Here is a 22,199-nt window from a genome sequence, read left to right as displayed (position 1 = left end):
ATAAATATATATATTTATTTATTTATTTTTAAATACATATATTATTAAAACATTGAATATTGTACACAAAGACAATATAACACCAATATGCATATATACATAAAGATGATGACATATGTTAAAGTTTTGTGCTGGTTTTGTGTTTTTGTGAGAGGGAAATAAATGATTTTGCGAGACATAATATGATGAAAAATTATACCCGAGACAAAGTCACTCTTATTTTATTTAAACTTTATTATATTTATGTGCTTTGTTAATTAATGTCTTGTTAAAGTGTAATAAGATATTATTAATATTATAATAATAATAATAATAAGGAATGAAATAAAAATGTATTTATTAATAAAATGAAATAAACAGAATAAAATGTGACATATACAGTCACTGGTCGTTTTAATACACATCCATCATCTCCTGTATATAAACTGAGCTGAGCTGTGGAGGAGGAGTGGTCTCATAGTTCAGCTGCTCACACACACACACACACACACACTGAGGGCACAGGTTAAATATAGAGCAGACTCTCACTGCTGACCACAGACTCTCAGCATGTGATTTGATTTAAGAGAAAACAACAACAACAGAGTCTATTCTCACCTCTGTCTCTGTCTCTGTCTCTCTGTCTCTGTCCCTCTCTCTCTGATTCCATTTAAACTCAGTTCATCACAGAGGAGACACTTCACACGCTCTTGTCCCTGACACAGAGGAGGAGACAGTGTTGACTGGACTCGAGGACAAAAGAGACTGAAGACTGGAGTAATGTAGTGATGGTGTGTCAGTGAAGGCAGCACGAGAGACCTGGACTCACTGTGTCACAAAGACCTGGACTCACTGTTGGATCTGGACTCACTGCTGTACTGAGAGTAAAGAGAGTTTAGGTAAGTGTCTATTCACTGCTGTTAATGATTTGATTATAAACAAATAAACATATTTTAACTCTATTTATGTTGAAATAGAATGATATTTATTGTCATTTCATAACACACACATGACACACAAGGCTTCTGTATTTTAAATGTGCAACAAAAACTTAAATAAAAATCATTCATATGACAATATTCATTAAATCGACAGATTGTTTCATATTACTTCACACTTTCATACTTTATTGTCATATTTGTATTATTTTAGTATCTTATTGCATAAATAACTTGCAGCAACTTTGGTGACAAAAGTGTAGCATGATGTATGACCATGTGACTAAACGGCAGATTATCAGGGATTAACCCTTACATTTGAAGTGGAAAAGTGAGGAAACTAAATCAATCACAGATTAAGGGAAAATCATCTGTGTTATCATACCCAGCATGCTCTGCGCTGCACTGCTCGGCCCCGCCCACCTCCCCTGAGACTCCATGAATAGCTTTGCTTTCTTTACCGTCACTGTTGTTGTTGCACGTGTTATTTTGAGGGTGAGACGTGAAATTTAAATGATTGATTTAATGCAGACATCTGCTAAACGCTCCACCAAAGAGGTTTGAGCGATAATCCACTAACTGTTGTTTCAGATCCTCGAGGAATCAGTGAATCATTTTCACTGTTTTTCACAGAATCCTTTGCTTTTAGCATCTGCAGCAGAAAGAAAGAAGATCTACGTCAGTTTAAGTCTACGATGTTTGTGTTTCACGTCTTTATCTCACTGTGAGACAGACTTTTCCAACAGGAAACTCAAGTTTGTAAACCGCTCACTCTCCCACACCAAAGCCCATAGAGAAAATCAGTGATTTTAACATCACACACACAGGAGTTGTTGATCCACTGCTGCCTCCATCACTGAGTTCAAATGTCTTATTTTGTCAATTCTGCATTTGAAAAACTTGGTTCAGATTGACCTCAGTGACACAACGTGACCACACGAGGCAGCAGTAGACCAGCAGCTCCGCCAGCTCAAATCACTGATTTTCTCTATGGACCACACTGGTGTATCTATGTATCTTAGCAAGCTAGCCACTCGGTGAAAATCTTTAGTTTTTATTGTTGTGATATATATTAATAATAATGTCAGACCTGAAAGTGATAGAAACAAAGTGCGATTTTCGCATTTTCATCCGTGTCTCTGCCTCAAACATTCATACACCATCATCATCATCATCACCATCATCATCATCTGCTGCTGCTGCCTCAGTCTGTAACAGAGTCACTGATAAGACGGGAACCATGAGCTCATGATGCTAATTCAGAGCAGTGATGTGTGGGAAACTGACGACACTCAGCAGCGTCTGCCCTCATGTTTGCTTTCATAACAGCAGCGGCTGTTCCCATGGCAACACAACAAGGAGCGGACGTGCAGAGGGGAGTTTGGGTCCAGTGTTGTGTGTGAAAGCAGCAGATAACATGGTGAGGGACGACGACGTGCTCTCTCACAGCTCACTGAGACTCAGAGGTGAAGTTTTATCTCGAGCAGCTCAAACTCACCTGAATGTTCCCACTAAAGTCCAGACAGTAACACAGAGTCTGAAGCAACGTAGACTCACAAACATCTGCGCTCGTCCGACTAAAACTGAACATACAGTGAGAATCCGCTCCTCTAAATCAGAGCTCATAGTTCTTAGTAGGAACCCGATGGATCGCCTACTCTGGCTGAGGAATGAGTCTTTACCCCAAGTGAAGGAGATACAGAAGTATCTCGAGTGCGGGAACAATGGAACATGAAATTGGCGACAGCGGTAGAAAAGTAGCTGAGCCAAAAGGCAAAGCTTTCGAGCTACCGGTCTACTGTCCTTGCGGGTACAAGCATCAGAAGGTTGGCTGGAGTCCCCCTTAGAGATAAGGTGAGAAGCTCAGTCGTCCAAGAAGAGACTCTGAGTATAACCGCTGATCCTTTACGTGGAAGGGAGCTAGTTGAGGTGGTTCAGGCAACCAGTAAAGATCCCACCCAAGGCACTTTCCTTAGTTAATGTTCCTGGCATGTCCAACAGGGAGGAGACCTCTGGGCAGACCATGGACTCAGTGGAGAGATTAAACCTCCTTGCTGGTCTGGGAGCACCAGGGGAGCCCTCGGTCAGAGTTGGACGATGTGGCCAGGGGAGGGGAAGTTGTGGGGCTCGGATAAGCGGTTGGCAATGGATGGACGGTTGGATGTTAGTCCCACTTCTGCTAATGGTGCGTTCCATTTGTTGTTGGAACTCAGATTTCCAACTTGGAGCAACCTCACCAACCTCCAACATGGGATTTCAAGATGGCTGCCACCATGCAAACACTGCTACTTTTACCAAGAACCAACTTTAACTGTAGACTTGTTGCTACAACGTTAACGTGCGTAGCATTACACAAGCCTTGTTATTGACTGGTCTTGCGAACAGTGGCTAACAATGGCTAACAATGGCTAGCCCGAGACAGGTTTGATTTCTTTTCTCGACTTCTCAACAGGAACACAGTAAATTCACTCCCAGATGTGAATGGAACTCAGAGCATTTTCTACAGTTCCGGCCTCTGAACTTTGACCTGGAAATAATATAAGAATTTATGCTGAGTCGTATGGTAAAAAGCCACTGAATATAGCTGGACATGCTAACAACTAGCCACCAGCTAAAATTGTTCAATGAGACCTTGAGGAGACACTAAGTCCAAAGAATTTCATGCCTGGTAATAATGTTGCACACGACTACATAAAGAATCTTGTAACAGACATTATTTCATTATATTTAAAGGTTACGTACTACAGCTTTAAAGCGATAGTTTTGTGTGTGTGTGTGTTTGAACGAGTTCACGCCTGTGTTCCAGATGCTCGGCCTGCGTCTATTTCTGATGTTGCGGTGACGCGCTAAACATGGTAACGTGAGTCGGCGGTGACATTCAAGCCCCGACTGTAAGCATCGCTATTTCAAGCAGCGCTGCCTGATATGACTGATATCACTGAGGCACTGTACTGAGCACTGTATGTCTCACTGTGGTGGTTTCGTTTCCATGGAGATGAAAACACTGACGCAACTAAACTCAAAAAAATGTACACTTTTGGTACAAAAAAAAATATTGTTTTGTGTTTAAATGCTCAAAATAAAGCCTTCATTCATATGATCATATGATCAGTAAAAAACCTCATCAGGTGTCTTTGATGGCTTTGAACTCCACACAGTTCAGAACTTTGAACTGTGGACAGATTTATGTTTTTTCCTGTGGAGGGCAGCGTTGCGCCTCCCAATGCACATCTGCAGAAAATGATTAGGAGAAGAAGAAAGAGAAGAAATCAACACACCTGAGACATAGCTTCAGATGGAGCGAGAGAAACAAAGGTTCCTTCAAGAAAAACTGAGGAGCATCAGAGATTCACACGGGCATGAAGCTGAAGTTCTCTCACTGTGGAAGCATGATGAACAAAATCAGAAGATGGCGGAGGAACTTGAGACCGAGAGGAGGAAACAAAGAATCCTCCGAATCCTGAGGAACGAACTTCAAGTACAAAATCTAAAGTATTACCTGCAGGAGATCCGTATGAAGATGGCAGATGACCTCTGTGTGGAGGGTAAAAAAATATGGATTCTCCAGCAAGAACTTGAGAAACTCAAAGCTGCTTCACCACGGAGCAGTAAACTGTTTCACGCTGAAGTTCTCACACTGAGGCAGAAGATCGGTGACCTTCAGCGTAGACTCCATGAAGAAACCAAAGCTATGGAGGATACTGCAGCGCGAACCCGCTTCTACATGAACCACATGAAGGCAGAGGATAGAGCGTTCTGCCAGAGAACGGTGGTGGAGCTTGAGTTGGAGAGGGAGAACAAACTGACCATCCAAGACGAGCTGAAGAACCTCAGAGCTTCACACCACGAGGAGAGAATGAGATGGTTTGAAGCTTGTCTCCACAAAGAGAGGCAGCACATTAACCTCCTTCAGCAAAAACTTCAGAGGGAAAAGCAGTGTCATGCAGACAACGTGTCAACGTTTCAGCGCTTACTCCAAAACCTGAGGACTGAGAGGGACACCTTCTGTCCGAAGATACCACAGAAATGGTCTGTGTTGAGAGACATGGAGGAACTGAGATCTCAGCTCAGTGTTCAGCGGTCACTTTACCTTCACCTTTCCACAAAGATCCAAGCTGAAAGAGAGGACAGTCAACCTCACCAAGAAGAGACAGCTGAGGTCCAGCCTAAAGTCCAGTCTGAAGAGACAGTTGAGGTCCAGTATAAGGAGGCTGGTGAGGGCCAGTCTGAAGACACAGCTGAGGTGCAGGAGGAAGCTGTCCTGGAGAAAGACATGGAAGACGGTGGACATGCAAAATTTCAGATGCCAAGTGCCATAAAACAGCAAGAAAGTAAACATAGAAGAAGAAGATGGGTCCCAGTGAGGAAGACAGAGGAGAAGTCCAGCTCCATTAGAATTGTTCTAGGCGAAATGACACATTTATGAGAATCCTCAGGACTCAAACATGTGAAGAATCGATCCAAGTCCAAGAGAATTCCTGAATAATTTCAGTCCAAGAGAACCACTTCCTGATCAGAGGAAGGATCTGGATCTTCTGGGCACAGTTTTTAATTCAGCTTCTGTTGTGGTCACTGGTGAGGTGAAGAGTGACAGACTCTGAAGACGTCTTCAAGGTTGTTGTCCGAAAATAATTTGGAAAGATTCACAGCACAAGAGCATTCTGTAAACTCATCTTTGTTGTAGATTAGACCGCGAAGGTTCTCCGTCATGCAGGTCATAGTGATCTTGATCTCTGAACTAATGTTTTCCATGTTTTCACTTGTAGCAAGTCTGACTGTCTTAGAGGCTCATTCTCCTGATGTCTCCATCTTTACAAAGCAACCAAAACCTGGGAGCTGTGTTGAAGGAACTCTGAACTGCGTTGAAGGAACTTTGAACTGTGTTGAAGGAACTCTGAACTGCGTTGAAGGAACTTTGAACAGTGTTGAAGGAACTCTGAACTGCTTTGAAGGAACTTTGAACTGCATTGAAGGAACTATGAACTGCGTTGAAGGAACTTTGAACCGCGTTGAAGGAACTTTGAACTGTGGTGAAGGAAGTGATTGTAACAAATAACACAAAGTACCACGACAAGTAAGGTTTACAAGTTTACAAGTGATACACAATTAGTGCATAACAAAATGTCATTGAGCGTTACTATTTTATCCTGAACTGGACTAAACACATGTTCAGTTTCACAGTGTTGTCGTGTTGTCGGTGGGTCGACGTTGAGCAGCTGTTTACAGTGTCACTGTGTTGGGGTGTGCGAGTCTGAGATCGGCAGCTGTGCAGTAACATGAAAGTTCAGGCATGTGAGGGATTGCTGATGACTTATAAAGTGATCGCCTCCGAGCTCTTGTTGGAGTCCAGACACAAGCGGAGAGACCCTAAAAATACTCCTTTTAAAATTTGGCTAAGAAGCAGCTGCGACTGCGTTTATACTCCGACTGTGTCAAAGTCAGTTTGTCTCATCACGGTCTGGATCCTTTCTCACACTATCAGACTTTCACATCCAATCTAAACTCTACATATTTTTAATAGCATTTCATTTTCACGTCCTAAAACTTTGAGGTAAAAGATTCAGGTCACACAGAACAATTAACTCTGTTTAGAACCAAACCAACTTTCTGCCAACCGCTCAGCAACGCTAGAACATGCATTCATCATCCAGCTGTGAGCGTAACAAAATTAGAAGCTTTTTAGAAATTGGTACAGTGCTCAATATTATTTATTTAAACAACAAGCTCATGTAAATGAGCAATGTATAGACACCCTGAAGTAAAATAGCAACAAAGTAACACTAAAACCATGGTGTTTTTGCCAATGGGATTGGAGTTGCAAATTCACCCATGTTTGAAAATCCTGAGTGAACCCTCCAATTTTAGTGTGAAAGAGACATCACACAGACTTTTCCAGACTGAAGTTTGTAAATCACTCACTCTCCCACACCAAAGCCCAGAGAGAAAATCAGTGATTTTACACAGGAGCTGCTGGTCTACTGCTGCCTCATGTGGTCACTTTGTGTCCCTGGGGTAAATCTGAACAGAACATTTTCAATGCTGAATTGACAAAATAAGACATTTGAATTTACTGATGGAGGCAGCAGTGGACCAACAACTCCTGTGTGTGTGATGTTAAAATCACTGATTTTCTCTATGGGTTTGGAAACAGAAAAAAACCAAGCCGCTTTTTATTTTAAAGCAACTCCGCTCTTATACAAACATAAGTATGGTTGTGTCTCACTCTGTGGAAATATCTTGGCTTCTCTCCTGAAACAACTATAAATAACAGGTGATGCTAACGTCGCTGCTAACACTTAGCTTCCAGGATTTTCCGTGGCTGAGTCATGGTCTGCTTTCACGGGAACTTTGACCTCCTTCAGATCTGGTGTCAGAACTCAGGACAGCAGACGAGAGCCGCTCACTCGCTCATTTCATCTCCACTTTGTTTGTTTGCGGTGCCAACCGCCTCCCGACCATGTCGACGTTTGAGTCCTGTCTGTTTGTGCTCAAGGGAAGAGGCAGATTAGATAAAAGTACATACTGTTCACATACCAGGTTTTAATTTAGCTTACCTTTCCCTCCAAAGACCTCGGAGCTACTCTCAGGGTTCCTACAGCTGCTTGAAATTCTTGTCTTCCAGGTTTGAAAAGTGCTTGAAAATGAGATTAAATCTACATGTTTACATGACATGAGTGGGTTTCTTTGTTTTCTTTATCCAGTTCACAGGTATAACAAAGATGCGGTCCAGGAACTGCACCATGGAAGGTCCAGACCATAACGGACACATCCAACCAACCAACGGTTTCCTCAAGCAGGAGGAGGAGAAGAAGGAGGAGGAGGAGGAGGAGAACACACCAGGGCTGATGAAGAGGAAGATGAGAGTCCAGAGACAGGAGAAGGACGGGAGGACGGGGACAAAGAAGACACCTCAGAGAGCTGGAGACAGCAGGAGGACGCCAACGCCAAATCTGTCAAAGAAGGAGCTGCTTCACCTGCTGGGAATCATGGAAGGAGAAGTTCAGGTGAGAACTTTCTGCTTCTTCTGGAGCTTAAACCATCCTTCATACGTTCACATTGTAGCTCCAAAACAAGCTAACAGAGCTAAACAGACAAGCTAAAAGAGATAAACATAAGCTAACAGAGCCAGACATAAGCTAACAGAGCTAAGCACAAGCTTACAGAGCTAAACAGACAAGCTAACAGAAGTGAGCACATCCTAACAGAGCTAATCACAAGCTAACAGTGCTAAAAAGACAAGCTAACTGAGTTAAACCTAAGCTAACAGAGCTAAATACAAGCTAAAAGAGCTAAGCACACCCTAATAGAGCTACACAGATAAGCTAACAGAGCTAAGCACATTCTAACAGAGCTAAAACAAGCTAACAGAGCTAAACATAAGCTACCAGAGCTAAATACAAGCTAACAGAGCTAAGCACACCCTAATAGAGCTACACAGACAAGCTAACAGAGCTAAACACAAGCTGAAAGAGCAAAACAGACAAGCTAACAGAGCTAAACACAAGCTAACAGAGCTAACATGGTCGTCAAACAGCTGCAGTTCCACCTCGAGCAGACAGAGAGCAGCGCATCTGATGATGAATTGTTTCGCTTTGTGTCACATTAGATTTGACTGTATTGTTGTTTATTGAAATCGTAGTTTATGACTGAATGTCATACAAATGTTCGTCCTCAGGCCAGAGAAGACGTCATCGGTCTGCTGAAGTCAGACAGAACCAGACCTGAGACTCTGGAGGCTCACTACGGTTCGGCCGCCCCTGTCAAACCTCTGCAGGCGCTGCAGAGAGACGGCGTCCTCGTCCACGGCGGCGGCGGCAGCAGCACGGACGACGTGTATGAGAAACCCATGGCCGAGGTGAGGACGGGAAGTTAGACGCCGCACAAAAATCACGTACAGTAAAATGATTATTTTAGAGAAGGATTTTGTTTACGCCGCCATGTTGGCAGGAGAAGAGTTCACTGTGCACTTTAAATCCACAAAGATTGAGTGATACATCCCATCATTTGACAGACTATATATATATGGTTCTTCTACTGCCCCCTGGTGCTTTTCAAGAGTATGGAAACACCTGCTGCGGACATTTACTTTCATAGTATTTTTCAGTTTTGTTAGAGAAATCATCGTGAATGTATAGAAACAGTGAATCCTGAGGGGAAAAATAATTAGCAGCCCCCTCAACAATTCTGTTTTATATTTTTATATTATAGTTATTATAAACAAATATATATACAGAAATTGAGAATAAAAAAAAACCCAAAAAAACCAAAGGGTGTTTTCACTGCAACATACGATTAATACAAAGGCACAACGTGGTATAAACGTTGACATTTGACAGGAGAAATACTGATTATACATTTATAACATGTAATAATTATATAAAGAATGTAAAAAATGATTAAGCAGAAACAGTGTATTTAAACATATTTTAAAGAGTTTTAAAGCTGCAACACACAATGTGGCCTAAGCTTTTATTTTGGCGGTGCTAATGTAAGAGAAGAGTGAAATCTAAGCCTAAAATTAGCCTGTGCTTCCAAAAATTCTATGATGTAAAAACTTGCAAAATATAAATGCTTATACACACAAACATCTTGTGTATTAAACAGATTTTTAAGGGTTTAAAAGCAGATGACGTATGTGGAGGACTGACGAGGTGTAATCTTTTATTTTGTGGGTGCTTTTCATTCATGAAAGAGAAGAATGAAATGTGAGCGTGAAATCGTCCTTTCTGCGATGAATCGCAGCAGTTCTGTGACGGGAACATGATTTTCTGCTCCGAACAAAAGTCCAGTGAGCGTGAAAGTATTCACAGTGTGGACACTTTCTCACACACACACTCGCACAGTCGGCGTGGATAATCTGTGTGTGTGTTTGAGTTGTGTTGTTGTGCTCGTGTCGTCGTCAGTTGGAGCGTCTGGAGGACAAACAGAGGGAGACGTACAGACGGATGCTGGAGCAGCTGCTGCTGGCGGAGAAGTTTCACCGCCGCACCATCACCGAGCTGGACAACGAGAAGCGCAAACACGCCGACTTCATGAACAAGAGCGACGACTTCACCGGCCTGCTGGAGCAGGAGCGAGAGAGGTGAGCGAACGCCGCTCACACCGCTCACGCCGCTCACGCCGCTCACGCCGCTCACGCCGCTCACGCCGCTCACGCCGCTCACGCCGCTCACGCCGCTCACGCCGCTCACGCACTGACCTGTGAGCGCCCCCTGCTGCTGACAATCAGCCTGGGACACAGAGGCTCAACTCTGACAGACTTTTCTAACGATAAAGTAAAGTTGTGTTTGTAAAGCACTCACTGTCCCACACCAAACCCCAGAGAGAAAATCAGCGATTTAAGCTCGCGGGGAAATCTGAACGATGGGTTTTTAATGTCGAATTGTCAAAATAAGACATTTGAACTTCGTGATGGAGGCAGCCGTAGATCAACAACTCCTGTGTGTGTGATGTTAAAATCACTTTGGTGTGGGAGAGTGAAAAGTTTACTCATTTAAATTTCGAGTTGAAAACTTACCACGTTCACGTCTTTATCTCACAGACAGACTTTTCCAACAGGAAACCACTCACTCTCCCACAGCAAAGCCCATAGAGCAGGGGTGTCAAACTCATTTTTGTTCAGGGGCCACATACAGCACAATTTGATCTCAAGGGGGCCGGACCAGTAAAAATAGTATAATAATAGAATAATAACCCATGAACAACAAGAACTCCTTTGTTTTTTCTCCTTTGTTTTACATTTAATTTTACAAAACATGAAATTTCTTGTGCAATTTCAACAATATCATGCCTAAATTTACTATTTACACAGCACGCTGGGTCTATAACGGCACAAACATTTAGTCACGGTATCTGGAGCATTTGACATTACGTTTAGATTAGTGTGAAATTTTAACAAATTCATCCTGTGGGCCGGATTGGACCCTCTGGCGGGCCGGTTCTGGCCCCCGGGCCATATGTTTGACACCCCTGCCATAGAGAAAATCCATCACTTAGTTCTAATGTCATATTTTGTTCAGATTGACCTCAGTGACACAAAGTGACCACACGAGGCAGCAGTGGATCAACAACTCCTGTGTGCTGTGATGTGAAAATCACTGATTTTCTCTCTGGGCTTTGGTGTGTAAACTGTGAGCAGTTTACAAACTTCAGTTTCCTGTTGGAAAAGTGGCTAAAATCACTTTTCTTTGTGTTGGTTCTTCATGTGAGCACACTTCACAAAACCTAAAGTGATATTTTTATCCTATTTTTTTATTAACAAGCAGAGAGTGTTTGTGGCGTCGATGTATTAGTCCATGACAGTTGTTGAGTAAACAGAGGTCGTAATCACGCAGCAGGATCTCTGACATCACTCTCTCTGTGTGAGTTCAGGGTCGACTCACTCCTGCACACTGACTGCAGCCGACAGGAATGTGTTTTCACACATTATCATCAACGTCAGAAATGATCTTTGAGAAATAAACGGCATCAAGAGAAACTGAACGCTAAAGGTCCAGTGTGTTCAAATCTAGGTGAAATAATGTTTGACAATTGTATTTGTTTTAGTGTGGTTTTGAAAACCATGGGGTTGCACTTTAGTGTGGACAGACAGAAATTGGGACTTTTATTTTGAAAACTGCAGGGTTGCGTTTTTTTAGGTGGATAGACAGAAAGTGAAACTTTTATTTTGAAAACTGCAGGGTTGCATTTTTTAGGTGGATAGCCAGAAAGTGAAACTTTTATTTTGAAAATTGTGGGGTTGCGTTTTGGTGTGGATGAAGATTTTTTTAAAACTACATTTTTTTTCCATCATCATCATTATTACGTGTTATTTTGAAAACTGTGAGGATTTGTTCTAGTGTGGTCAGACAGAGAGGAAGACATTCATTTTGGAAACTGTGGGGGTTGTGTTTTACACTGAGAGCTTTATTTTGAAAAAACTGGAATTGGGTTTTAGCATGGTTGAACAGAAACAACCAGTTATGATGAAAACTGTGAGGATGTGTTTTAGTGTGGACGGAAAGAAAGTGAGACTTTTATTTTGAAAAGTTGGGATGCGTTTTTGTGTGGATGAAGATTAATAATGATAACATCATTACGTGCTATTTTGAAAACTGGGGAGTTCTGTTTTTAGTATGGATGAAGAGAAAGTGACACCTTTATTTTGAAAGATTTGTGTTTGTGTTTTAGCACTGTTGAACAGAAACAACCTGTTATTATGAAAATTGTGAGGATGTGATTTAGTGTGGACGGACAGAAAGTGAGACTTTGTTTATCAATAACCATAAAAACATGTTGCATACTGCAGCTTTAATGTTAGTGGACGCAGTTAAAAATGAGACAAACAGCAGAATCTGAGTGTGACTATAATTAGCTGCAGATCAGCGCCTCCTGGTGTGATTGTGTTTGCTGTGGGCTCAGAGTGTTTGTGGCTTCCTCCTCCTCCTCCTCCCTCTAATTCTAACTCTGTGTGATGAGCTTCTGTCATCACTGAGGCTATGAATAAATCTGAACAGGAAGAATCTTTCGGCAGCTTCATCATCTGCAAACGAGGTTTTAATGACAGACACTAGAGGAAGAATGTGAGCGACGTCAGAAGAATTTATATACACGTTTATATCAGAATCCACACAAGATTAGTATTATTATCAATGTGTTATTTTGAAAACTGCTGCGCTGTTGTGTTTTAGTATGGATGAAAAGAAAGCAGGACTTTTATTTTGAAATCTGCTGGGTTGTGTTATAGTGTGGATGAAAAGAAAGCAGGACTTTTATGTTGAAATCTGCTGGGTTTTGTTTTAGTGTGGATGAAAAGAAAGCAGGACTTTTATGTTGAAATCTGCTGGGTTGTGTTTTGTCATGGATGAACAGAAGTGGACTATTATTTTGAAAACTGTGAGGTTTCTTTTTAAGATTGACATACGGAAAATAAGACCCTTATTTTGAAAATGGCTGGGTTGTGTTTTAGTGTGGATGAATAGAATTAGGGACTTTTATTTTGAAAACTGTGGGACTGAGACCATTAACTCCACAAGAATTTTTTTTGATGTTATGAATCAAATGAAAAGCTCAGTGTACGATAAACTTCCTTTTAAACTGTGGTCTTTTTTGGGAACTGGTGGAGCTGCCCTCTAGTGGACACTGAATATATCGTCACTTCCTATTGTCATCATTGCTCATCAACAGGAACGTCCTTGTCTTTTCTTGAGGCCACGCCCTCTCTGGGGAGAGGAAGTGTCATGTCAGCACTGACGACATCGTCCAGGGTTTTCAATCACAGAAAACGTGATGTTCTTCACGTTCTTCTCTCTTGTCCTGCAGATGTTTATGAGCACCAGATAAGTCCTGGTATTGTCCTGTCCAAAAGCAAAACGTCTCGCCCTGTATTGTTGCTGCCGCGTTGCCATGGAAACACGGCTGGGGCCCTGCAAGAACCACATGCGTGGAGACAAATGGGTTAAAGTTTTCATCCAAAAAGAAAAACAACAGCGTTGTAAGTGTCAAACCTGCTGCACAGTTGCCCTTGTATTCTCCCCGAGGAGGAAAAGCAGAAAAAGTTAGAAAGAAGAGGAGGACATGTCCTCGTCCTCCTCCTCCTCAGTGTCCTCACTCCTGGGCACCATATATGGTGACATGGGTGACATCATCAGGCAGTGGAGCGGTGCCGTTTTGCACAACATCCACCTTTTTCATTGTCCTCTGATGACATGTTTGGAATGTGATGGCTAATTCCCCGCAGTGTCGCTTCCCTCTGATCCTGTGAGACTCAGAGCAGCAGCAGCAGCAGCAGCAGCAGCAGCAGCAGCAGCAGCAGCAGCAGCAGCAGCAGCAGCAGCTCTGGCTCTGGTCCTGGTTCTGGTTCTGGTCCCTTGCTGAGCTTTAAAAAGCTTCTCGTATATGGATGAAATCCTTCCTGCGTCCTATCGCGTCGGTAAGTTGAGCAGAGTCTTTTGCAGGAGCAGAGTGACTTTGACACTTTGACTTTTACATTTTTGTCACATGTGACCGTTGGTGTCTCACATCTCCTGCAGAGATTAGCTAAACATCCACCAGCAGCACATTAACCCAGGCGTGTCAAGTTCGCAAAAGTGTGTTGGCAGAGCTTCAGTGTCCACAGTGTCCACACCAAGGCTAAATTATTTGCAGATGCAACTCTAAAAATCTGTGATGGTGTAAAGATTCAGGAACTGTGTTGAAACAAATATATTTATTTGCTAATTATCTGTCTTCAGGTTCAAACACCCAGTGATATTTTCAGTCCAATTTGATCTTGTCTTTAACAAGCTCAACTGAAAAGAAAACAGATAAGTGGGTTTTGATTTAGTGTGGATGAACAGAAAACTGATACTTTTATCTTGAAATCTGCAGGGGTTTGTTTTAGCGTGGATGAGGAGAAAACTGTGACATTTATTTTGAAATATGCAGGGGTTTCGTTTAAGTGTGGATGGACCGAAAACTGAGACTTATTTTGAAATCTGCAGGGATTGTGCTTTAGTGTGGATGAACAAAAAACGTTTATTTTAAAGGGGACATATTATGCAAAATCAACTTTTTAATCATTTTAATACGTATATTCGGGACTCTGGAGGCCCTACCAGTCGCCAAAGTGTGAAAAAATGAAGACTCAGTCCTTTTTTCGTGCTCCCCCTTATAAAACACGCAATGTTGAATTCCCTGTGATTGTGACGACACAATGCGCATTTCACCGCGAATGTTGCCACCCCACCAGGAAGTTTACTTTGAGAGCTCCACCTTAGCTCCACCTTGTCCCTATAAAATGCGAGAGTGCAGGCTAGGGAGGAGGAGCGGTATTATGTCAACGCGGAGGGACAAGTGTGTTGTTGGTGGCTGCACAGTGGAGCACAGTGTTTTACAGAGGATTTTATATATGAAGCTCATGTGCCGGATAAAGTCAGCAAACGTGTGTTTGTGTGTTCGCACCACTTCACATCAGACTGTTTTGTGAACCTTGGTCAGTACAATTCTGGACTGACCAGAAGATTAATAATAAAAACCGGTGCTATTACATTCCCACTGCTGTGGAGAACACGGGAGTAGCATGCTAGTTACTGAAACAAATCTAGAGTTTTAGAAGCAGTGAGTTACACAAACAGCGGCCAGCGTATTTAGTCAGCGACCGTATTTAACGACGTACAAACACACACATTTTTAGGAAACGGTCAAATAGAGCTCATAACTGACCGTTCTGACACGTCCTGTTGCAGTCTACGTACTACAACTTATTCCATAGCTTCCTGTTGTTCAAGGTCGGACTCTGGTTCAAACATATGGTTGAACCGCAAAGTTTCCTCCACCAGCCACGTTCCTCCCACGGATCACGTTAAACTGTTGTCATGGTAGCGTGAGCGTGCCGGCGTCGACACACCCCCTGGAAGAAGTGGGTGTGTGTTTGCCTGTGTCTCATTTGCATGTAAAGGGACCAGGCACAAAACCGAGGGTTCTGAAAAGGGCTGTTTTGGCAGGGTTATTGAACTGCTATGGTGCTTCATCCTTATGGTATTTTGACCAAAGATGTCACTGACATTTCATTAGGACACCAGGGAACTAGTTTAACTTGGAGAAATAGGGTATAATATGGGACCTTTAAAATCTGCAGGGGTTGAGTTTTAGTGTTGATGAACAGAAAACTGAGACTCTTATTTTGAAATCTGCAGGGGTTGTGTTGTAGTGTGGATGAACAGAGAAAATGAAGTATTTTATTTTGGAAAATGTAGGCTTGTGTTTAGTGTGTTTAGTGTAGACCACTGGGAACTGGAACCTTTATCTTGAAATCTGTGGGAGTGGTGTTATAGTATGGATGAGCACTGAGACTTTTATTATGAAAAGTGCAGAGTTGTGTTTTAGTGTGGACACAAATAAAAGAAATACTTTTACTTTAAAAAATTGTGAGGTTGTTTTTTAGCGTGGATGAAGAGAAAACTGAGACTTTTGTTTTGCAAACTGCAGGGGTTGTGTTTTAGCGTTGACAAAAATATAACAGATTCTGTTCCTCAATGGTTATTGTTACCAAAACATTTGTGACACTTCCTGTCAGTAACAGTTCAGTCATTGTTCCAAAAATCGTACCTATGTAACATCTCTAATAATACCAAAAATGTTTCAAGTTAGAAAACTTCTGAATCAACTTTCTCATCCATTTTTAAAACCATGAATCAAAATCGTCAGCTTCTCTGACGTTGATCTGCTGAGTCTCATACACTCTCACCTCACTGACCTGCAGCTGTGATCTGCTTTGTTTTCCCTCCTCCGTCCTGCTGACCGCATTTGTTCTGCTCGCCTGGTCTCATTAGCCCGGTCTTCTTAACCAGATGTGTTCGCAGGGCTCATTAAAAAAAATGAGCCCGAGGACGTCGGAGCACTCAAAAATAACTTTTCCTGCATCTAATCATTCATGATTGTGAGCACATTTGCCAACATCCTTGACGCAAAATGGATTCAGGATTGTTGACATCTGCACTGGAACAATATGTTTGATGTTAGCTTTCAAAACTCACATCACGTGGTCTTTTGTTCTGTCTGGTTCTTAGACTCAAGAGGCTGCTGGAGCAGGAAAAGGCCTACCAAGCTCGTAAGGACAAGGACCACAGCAGGAGGCTGGAGAAGGTCAGAGCTGAGCTGGTGAAGCTCAAGTCCTTTGCCCTGATGTTGGTGGATGAGCGGCAGCTGCACATCGAGCAGATCGACCAGCAGAGCCAGAAGGTCCAAGAACTCACCCAGAAGCTGCAGGAAAGAGAGCAGCGACTGGCAACTGTCTCTGACACTGCCAAGGAGGACGGCCAGAAGGTCCTCAAGCTGGAGACCGAGCTGGAGCACAGGGCAGCCAAGTTTGCTCAGGAGCACGAAGAGATGAGCACAAAGCTGGCCAACCAGGAGTCACATAGCCGACAGCTGAGGCTGAAGCTGGCGGGACTTTCAAACAAGATCGAAGAGCTGGAGGAGAACAACAAAGTTCTGCAGAAATCGGACGAGGACCTGCAGGAGCTGAGGGAGAAGATCAGCAAAGGGGAGTGTGGCAACTCATCTCTCATGGCGGAGCTGGAGAAACTGAGGAAGAGGGTGCTGGAAATGGAGGGCAAGGATGAGGAGATCACCAAAACTGAAACTCAGTGCAGAGAGCTGAGAAAAAAACTGCAGGATGAGGAGAACCACAGCAGAGAGCTGAGGCTGGAGGTGGACAAGCTGCAGAAGAGGATGGTTGAACTGGAGAAACTGGAGGAGGCGTTCAGCAGGAGCAAAGGCGAGTGCTCTCAGCTTCACACCAACCTGGAGAAAGAGAAACGTGTTGTGAAGGATCTGGCCGGAGAGCTGGAGAAAGTGAAAACCCGACTGAAAGAACTGGAATCATCAGAGTCACAGTTTGAAAGGACAGAAATGGTCCTCAAAGACGATCTTGTGAAGTTGAAATCCTTCACTGTCATACTGGTCGATGAGAGGAAAAACATGGCAGAGAGACTCAAACAGGAAGAGCAGAAAAGTGACGATATGAATAAGATGTTGAAAACAGAGCAAGGCAAGGTCACAGAGGTCACTGAGAAGCTGATTGACGAGAGCAAAAAACTTCTCAAATTCAAGTCAGAAATGGAAGTGAAAATATCAGCTCTGACCAAAGAGAAGGAGGAGTTGAAAACTAAACTTGCAAGTGAAGAGGAGAAGTGTACAGCTCTAAATAGCAAGCTAAGTAGTATGAAAATAAGAATGGACGGACTGGAGGAGTCGGGGGGGGAACTGCAGAGGAAGTGGGCCAACAAGAATCTGGATGAAGACAACAAAGTAAAAGAGCTAACACTGGAAATCGAAAGACTTAAGAGCAGACTCAAACAGCTGGAGGTGGTGGAGGGAGATTTGATGAAAACAGAGGATGAGTACGATTTACTGGAGAAGAAATTCCGAACAGAGCAGGACAAAGCAAACACACTCTCTAAGCTGCTGGAAGAAATGAAAATTCAGATTGCCAGAAACAAAGCAATAGAGAAAGGCGAGGTTCAGAGTCCTGAGGCCGAGCTGAGACTTCGCTACAAGATGGAGGAGGCTAAATCCAGAGAGCTGCGGGCAGATGTTCTGGCCCTGAAGGAGAAGATTCATGAGCTGATGAACAAGGAAGACCAGCTCTCCCAGCTGCAGGTGGACTACTCTGTGCTCCAGCAGAGATTCATGGAAGAGGAGGAGAAGAGGAAGAGCATGAGCCGGGAAGTGGCCTGTCTTACCAAGGAGCTTGAAGCCACCAAGTGCTACAGCCGTGCATTGAGGCCTAGCATGAACGGTAGGAGGATGGTTGATGTCCAGGTTACTTCTACAGCGGTTCAGACTGATGCTATAGCTGGTGACTTTTCTGAGGATGAGACGACAGCAGGCTTTATCAGAAAATCAGTACTTGAGGAAAACCACTTGATGAGCAACCTCCGACAACGGGTTCTGAAGAAGCCAACTGTCCTTGAACGATACCCTCCAGCATCTGCAGAACTTGGGGCAAGTAGATCATGGGTTCCTTGGATGAAAAAGAAAGAGGCCATCACCCTCAATCAGATGACATCGGTAAAGACCAACGGGGCATCACACCCAGGCCATCCACTACACATCCGAGTGACCCCAGATCATGAAAACAGCACTGCCACTTTGGAAATCACCAGCCCTGGAGCTGAAGATTTCTTCTCAAGCACCACCATCATCCCAACTCTCGGCCTCCAGAAACCTCGCATCACCATCGTCCCTAAGCCCACAACTGTGATGTCAAAGAGCAAAGCCTGCGACATGACGGGAAGTCTTACTCGAGCAAAATCTCCTGTCACAATAACTACCATCTCCAAGGCCCGGAGTCCGGAGAAGACCAACAGCAGCAGATCTGGAGGCCTTCAATCTCCGGTCTCCATCATCACAGTCAGCACCACACCTGTGGCAGAAGCGTGCGCATCATCCGAGCCTCACGAAATGACTTCAGGCCGAACTGTGATCAAAATGACCCCAGAGAAGCAACCTGTGCCTTCAAATGTCCGGAAATACAATGGGAACAGCAACATCATCACAACAGAGGACAATAAGATCCACATCCACCTGGGTCCACAGTTTAAAAGACCTTCTGATGGACGCAGCAGTCCCGTGGTGACGCTCAGAACTATTGGTATGAACTCAGAAAGCAAAGAAGCCTCCACAGGGACGGTTTTGCGCTCCCCACGCCAGACCTCGATGGGAAAGACGACTCCGGGCAAAATGACGAGCAGCATAACGATCACACCCATCACCTCTGCAGCCTCCAGGCCGACACAGTCAGTGGTGAGTCACAGCAAATTCACTTTCTATAGCATGTTAAGAATGCAGCAAGGGGTTTCCGGGGGTTCAGACGCATTCAGTACAGGAGGAATCTTTCCAGAACATTCTGGCAAACGATGGCACCTGGGAGACGGGACACTTGCCCACAATCTTACTGTGAATTTTCTGGAGATTTTCCTACTGTTCTCTCCTGTGTGCTCTCATTTCAAGTCCTCTGGAAATGAGACTAGAAGAAAAGTACCAGAAAATGCGTGTACAGACATTTGCAGTCATTAGGATTCTTGCTAGACTGGGTCATACATTCTGCTTCCATATGTCCACAGAGTACAGCTAGGGTCTTCATGTAAATGTCTTCATCTGCTCATGTCTGCAGTGTTGCTTGCAAGGACTGCGTGGACTGTACCTGCCGGCTGCACATGCCACTGTCTCACAACACTTTCCAGGCCAGTTGTTTGGCGCACTCTTCTTTAAGTCAAAAGTTTAAGACGGTAACCATAGATGTCCAGTTCCTGGGTTCGTCCTTGTAGTCTATCGAGAGTTGGGTTATAAAGGTGTGGGGAGTGGCCACTCTTTGCCCGTCTTCTTTTTTGACCAAAAACAAAAGAGTGCACCACCTACTGGACTGGAACGTGTGCTACATGGGCCAGTCAGAGTCAGAGAGGTCGTCTATTTTCATAAAGGTCTGCACCAAACATTGTGGACATGAGCAAACAATTTAAAGCAGCGTGAACTGCATTTTCCTCTTTGATTGACAAACAAATCAATGACTGGATGATTTTTGTTTTATGTTTCAGTTGCTTCTGAAATGTGTAAAAATGAAATCGCGTGGTGTGTGCTCCCTAGATAGCACTATCTCCAGGTATAAAACAGTTACACTGACGCGATGTCACTGGTATGAGCTAACACTGGAATGACCTGATCCCACTGTGAAGAGAACACCTCCTACTGATCTCATTTACAAATTCACAAATTCACCAACTGACATAATGTCCTCCCTTTTAACGAATCACAGCCACAAAGAGTTTGACGTTTTCACAAACTGCAGAAATGCAGCTCCCTTTTCAAACTTTCAGTACGAAGGTGAAAACTGTGATTTCACTCTCCCACACCAAACCCCATAGAGAAAATCAGTGATTTTAACACCACAGCACACAGTCAGTAAGTTCAAATGTCTTATTTTCTTAATTCAGCATTTAAAATCCCTTTGAATTTACCTCAGTGACACAAAGTGACCACACGAGGCAGCAGTAGATCAGCAGCTCACCATATAATTAGTATTCCCTTAGTATTTCTCCATTACAAAATGCTACTTTCAAATGCTAGAGCTAATTATTTAGTTTACTTTACTTTATGAGTAAAGTGTGAGACAGCCCAGTTGCCTACATCCAAATCCTTGGAGATCAGATCCCACTCAGGCTGGATGACACCTGGTCTGAACATGGTCTTTTGACTTGGTGGAGATGGTTCATTGTAGTGAAACACAGCTACGTAAAAACCAGTACCCACATTGTCCTTAATGTCATTTCCAGTGTTGTTTTGCTGTTTGTTTTCCAGCCCAGTCCGGATGTGCAGTCGGCTCGGAGCGCGACCACACGGATCCCTGTATCAAAAGGTTTGAAACCCACCAGCAAGGCAGTTCTGGGCTTGTCGGCGGTGACGAGGTTAGAGTCGCGGGCCGAGAACCAGTTGATGAAAATCGAGCTGAGGAAGTCGACGGTGTCCGCACACTCAGCCTCTGTGGCGGGAGGCAAGAACTGAGGAGGTCGAACCCGCTTGCTGTCATGACAACCGCTCAGCGCGGTACGATTGCCTTCGCCACCGAAACTGACGCCAATTTGAAAAAGCACAAGAACTGAGGAACTGTGCGTGTGAGACGCTTAGTTTTTACGTCACTTTGACGTTAAAGAGCAGAGCTTCATTCATTTTTTTAGGGTTTTATATCTTTGCATGTCAACGCTGGATTTTGATTCAATCCATGTTTTCTCACTGTAGGTCGAGACGCGGTCATATTTTCACAGCATGTCAGGTTATGGAGTATGAATTTGTCATCATTTGCCACTGGAACCAAAAATAAAAGCTATTTAACGTTGAGCCAACTCGTGTGTGTGTGTCATCCTAATTCTCCTAATTCTAGGTTCCTAGTAGAGGATGGGTTAAATGCAGAGAGAGAATTTCCCTAAGGGATTATTATAGTAAATAATTTTTTTTATCTGTTGCATTTCTCATCCAAACACCACATAAGTCATCACAGGTCACACTGGTGCCCTCAGTACGTCAATAATGATTAACAGACAGACGCTCCTCAGATTAATAGAGATTAAAAATGTATAATCAGTGCTCACGTATTTGTTAACAGTTCGCTGTTATGTTTTAAAGTGTGAAATGAAGCACAATATAAGAGCTCACACGTCTACCTTTAGGTTACAAAAACTATTACATACAGGAGGTACATATGTACTATGTACTGTATTCATATACATGTGGTTCACAATTTAAAAAAAAAAGGGTTTATGATGCAAAATGAATTTATAAATATCAAAAACATATTTCAACTGAATATTAAGAGGTGGGCCACATGAAATAGATTGAGGGACTGCAAACCACAGGTTTGAGACCTCTGGATTATATTATACAATGCAAATTATTATTGTTTACAGTATATTGTCTTATTTATTCTATATATTTTGCTTCTGTTCTCATTTCTACTCACTTTTTGGTTCCTTTTTTTCACCTTTGATCTCATAAACACTGTTTTATTAACAATGCGTTCAACTCAAGCAGTTGCCTTTGATTTCACATGGGAGAAATATAGCTGGAAAGCGCAAATACTTCAAAAAGTACTATTAAGTCCTGCCAATACTCTGACAGGACCATTCGTTTCTATGTAATAGTTGTTCAAATCTGATTAGAAATGTGGGGAGAGATAGCGACTGAAATAACCGCGGTAGATTAAATCATAAATATACTTAGCTGAATCCGGAATCGCTGTATCAACTAATATTTCCGACAGTCGTGAAG

General features: G+C 43.1%; 1 protein-coding gene across 3 annotated transcripts; it reads left to right on the top strand.

Moving 5' to 3' along the window:
• The first annotated feature begins 487 nt into the window (after positions 1-487).
• Positions 488-21,277, top strand: LOC122784336 (filamin-A-interacting protein 1-like). Of its 3 annotated transcripts, none has more exons than XM_044049572.1 (6): positions 488-878; positions 7,619-7,921; positions 8,593-8,772; positions 9,821-9,999; positions 16,445-19,184; positions 19,555-20,326. In XM_044049572.1, exons 2-6 carry the CDS (start codon positions 7,637-7,639, stop codon positions 19,663-19,665), a joined length of 3,495 nt encoding a protein of 1,164 aa, XP_043905507.1. In that variant the 5' UTR covers positions 488-878; positions 7,619-7,636; the 3' UTR covers positions 19,666-20,326. The 3 variants fall into 3 exon arrangements, with proteins under 3 accessions (XP_043905507.1, XP_043905505.1, XP_043905506.1); XM_044049570.1 differs by lacking the exon at positions 19,555-20,326 and adding an exon at positions 20,736-21,277 and having other exon boundaries at positions 490-878; XM_044049571.1 differs by lacking the exons at positions 488-878; positions 19,555-20,326 and adding exons at positions 7,481-7,539; positions 20,736-21,277.
• Positions 21,278-22,199: the final 922 nt, after the last annotated feature.

Source organism: Solea senegalensis, linkage group LG17 (genome assembly GCF_019176455.1).
Source record: "Solea senegalensis isolate Sse05_10M linkage group LG17, IFAPA_SoseM_1, whole genome shotgun sequence".
Lineage (NCBI taxonomy): Eukaryota > Metazoa > Chordata > Actinopteri > Pleuronectiformes > Soleidae > Solea > Solea senegalensis.
Note: the sequence above shows the minus strand (reverse complement) of the source record. Positions and strands in the feature narration are given on the sequence as shown.